General features: G+C 55.9%; 1 protein-coding gene across 4 annotated transcripts in view; it reads right to left on the minus strand.

Moving 5' to 3' along the window:
• Positions 1–3,423, minus strand: part of CHD5 (chromodomain helicase DNA binding protein 5) — a 74,168-nt gene that overhangs the window by 44,734 nt on the left and 26,011 nt on the right. For all 4 annotated transcript variants that reach the window (XM_017542706.2, XM_017542707.2, XM_017542705.2 and 1 more), the window contains 2 exons: positions 2,029–2,153; positions 3–126 (listed from right to left, as the gene is read on the minus strand). In XM_017542706.2, coding sequence (XP_017398195.1) covers positions 3–126; positions 2,029–2,153 — 249 coding nt within the window. The remainder of the gene's footprint in view (positions 1–2; positions 127–2,028; positions 2,154–3,423) is intronic.

A 3,423-nucleotide genomic window follows, 5' to 3' on the forward strand; every position in this document is an offset into this window, starting at 1 on the left:
ACTCCTCTTCTTCTTGCGCCTCCTCTTGCTCTTCTTGCCCAGGGCTGCAGAGCACTCGGAGCGCACGGAGGCACTGTGGATGCTGGCACTGTCGAAGTCTGACTCCTCCCTCTCGTCTTCTTCACTCTGCAGGGGAGGACAGGGTCCTGTGATCCCAGGGCCTCATCAGGCTTCACTGGCCTCGGCAGTGTGGGGTGGGACAAAGCACAGAAGAGGCTCCGGAGACACAGTGCTCCCTGTGATTCACCTCAGCCCCCCACACAGCTGAAAACCTGACATTACAGCACTTATCCAGCCTGATGTCCTACCACCCTCCCAGAGTCCTGCTCTCCAGCATCAGACACTCCCCACAATTTCCACCTCCAAACAGTTGCCCAAGCCCTGCCCTCTGTCCTGCCAAACTGCTAAACATCCTTCAAGAGGCAACCCTAGGGACACCTCCTCCAAGGAGTCTTCCCAGATCTCTACTTTACTGGACCTATTGCGGCTGCCTATGTGCCAGGTCTGGCCTGTCCCGTCTGACTAGTACATCACAGGCTCTCCACCAGCGAACATGCCTGCCAGGTGACAAGTGCCACAGGACCAGGGCCCACCACGGCTGAGCAGAGGGCCTGGCACACAGTAGGCGCTCAACAAATACCTGCTAAACTGAATTGGACCGTCAGCTCCAGGACAGGCCAATCCTTCTCTCCAGGCTCCCCTCCAGACCTGACACTGGCTTCTGCCAAGGACCAGGGAAAGAGCTTCCAACTCCACCCAACTGCAGGGCTGGGGTGAGCAAGGGGGGCAACTACCCGTGGGGGTGAGGAGGGCGAATGCCCCCCACACTCACAGAGAAAGGGGGGCCCCAAGGCTGAGTGAGACCTGGGCTTAGCATCTGAGCCTGGGCCCGGAGCTGGCCCTGAGGACAAGGGTAGATAACTGGGACTCCGGCCAGCCTGATCCTGCCCACATGCCACTTCTCTAGGCTCCAGCCCTCCTGCAGCTCCTCCCCATGACAGGAGACGACAGCGGCCACCATTACAGATTCCTCCACCTGCTGCCCAAATGCAGCTGCGCTGTGGACAACAGGAGCCAGTACTGAGCTCCCAGCTCAGAAGGGTGAGCCAGGGGAGCACTCCTGCCCAGAGTCCAAGCTAAAAGGGCCCTTGGAAGGATTCAGTCTAAACCTCTCACCACACAAATGGAGAAACTGAGCCCCAGCACGCCTGCATGTAGGACAGAAGGAGAGTGGAGGAGGGTAGGACCTGCCTCAGCTAGTTCATAAGGATCTGAAGGCCCCCCTTGGCCCCTGTGTGCTCATGTGCAGACACATATGCATGCAAATGCACACACAAGCACACACACTCACACATGCACACACGCACATGCACACGAGCACACACACACATGCAAACGAGCACACGTGCACACACGCACACTAGCACACATGCACACATGTGTGCACACACAAGCGCACACATGCACACATGCAATATGGGCACACACGCACATCCACATGTACACACACAAGCACACACGTGTGCACATGCAACACGAGCACACACACACACACATGTACACACAAGTACACGTGCACACATGCAACACGAGCACACGCATACACACATGTACACACAAGCACACAAGTGCACACGCAACACAAGCACACACGCACATACACATGTACACACACAAGCACACACGTGCGCATATGCAACACGAGCACACACTCACATGTACACAAGCACACACATGCACACATGCAACACGAGCACACACTCACATGTACACAAGCACACACATGCACACATGCAACACGAGCACACACGCACACATGTACAAACAAGCACACATGCGCACATGCAACACAAGCACACACACATGTACACACAAGCACACACATGCGTACATGCAACACGAGCACACACGTACACACAAGCACACACATGTGCACATGCAACACGAGCACACACGCACACACACATGTACACACACACAAGCACACACATGCGCACATGCAACACGAGCACACATGCACACACTCACCGAGGAGCCTTTCTTCCTCTTGTTGCTGATCCCTCCAAAGCGGAACTTGAGCCCGGCCATCTTTTTCCCTTTGCCTTTTTTCTTCCCATCTTTGGAACCTTTGATCTTCTTCCTCACTCCAGGCCCTGAAAAACAGCAGTGACCATAGCCAACCACTGCCACCACCGAGGGCCACTTCCTGCCATCATCTCACTGAGCTCTCAGTTACCCAATAAGGAAAGGGTCATTTCTACCATCACCCCTTTTCAGATGAGATGCCTGAGTCTTGGAGAGGTGAACCCCTCGCTTAAAATCACACAGCAAGTGAGGCCAAAACCAGACAACAGCTCTGACCGGAGGCGGCTCTGACCGCCATACTGCCCCTCGTCCATGACCCACAGAAATGTGGCCTCTTGGGACAAGCCCCTGTACTGTCCCCACCCACCGAAAGGAGGCACTAGCCGGCCCCCACAGCCAGCAGAGCCGCTGAAGGCACAGCTGCCCACTTGTGATCCATGCCTGAGACCTCCTGGAGCCAAAAGCCCTTTTTCCACCAGCCCGACAGACAATGCTGGTCCCACCCAAGACCGCGCCACCTCTGCCAGTTAACCCCAGCAAGGGCCAGCAGGGTGAAGGATGCTTTTATGGAGCTGGCCACAGGGCAATAGCTACCTGGAGTAATGACCCAGGAAGGAAGCGGGACCTGGAGGCAGGGATACATGTGCCACAGAGGCGGCCTCTCCCCAGGCCCTCTTCTGGCCACACCACACACAGGGACATGGAGCAAGAAGCCCAGCTGTACCCTCTGTGGCGCCTCGGAAAATCTATTTCAATTTTCCAGGCTCTGAATAAGCAGCTCAAGGAATCGATAGCTCAGCAGCTGGAGCCCGAGAGGAAACAAGAAAACAAGGCAGGCTGGGCAGACGGGGACGGGCAGGGAGCCCCTTTCGAGATCCCGGTGACCTGGACGGATGGAGCAGGACAGGGAACAGGCTCTGACCCTTGTCATTTTGCCCACCAGGCTCCCTTCAGAGACTTGGCAGGATGGTACCAGACACAACCCCCAGAAACCAAAGCTCTCTGGGGCTGAAAGAAGGGATCCCCAAAGCCCCCTCAGCCCCTTCCATCCAAACCCAAATTAGCCAGATGCAGTGGCTCACGCCTGCAATCTCAGCATTCTGGAAGGCCAAGGTAGGTGGATCACCTGACATCAGGAGTTCAAGACCAGCCTGGCCAACATGGCGAAACCCCATCTCCACTAAAAATATAAAAAATTAGCCAGGTGTGGTGGTGTATGCATGTAATCCCAGCTACTCAGGAGGCTGAGGCAGGAGAATTGCTTGAACCCAGGAGATGGAGGTCGCAGTGAGCAGAGATCATGCCACTGCACTGCAGCCTGGACAACAGAGCAAAAGT

This window comes from Cebus imitator, unplaced genomic scaffold (assembly GCF_001604975.1).
Source record: "Cebus imitator isolate Cc_AM_T3 unplaced genomic scaffold, Cebus_imitator-1.0 Scaffold145, whole genome shotgun sequence".
Classification (NCBI taxonomy): Eukaryota; Metazoa; Chordata; class Mammalia; order Primates; family Cebidae; genus Cebus; species Cebus imitator.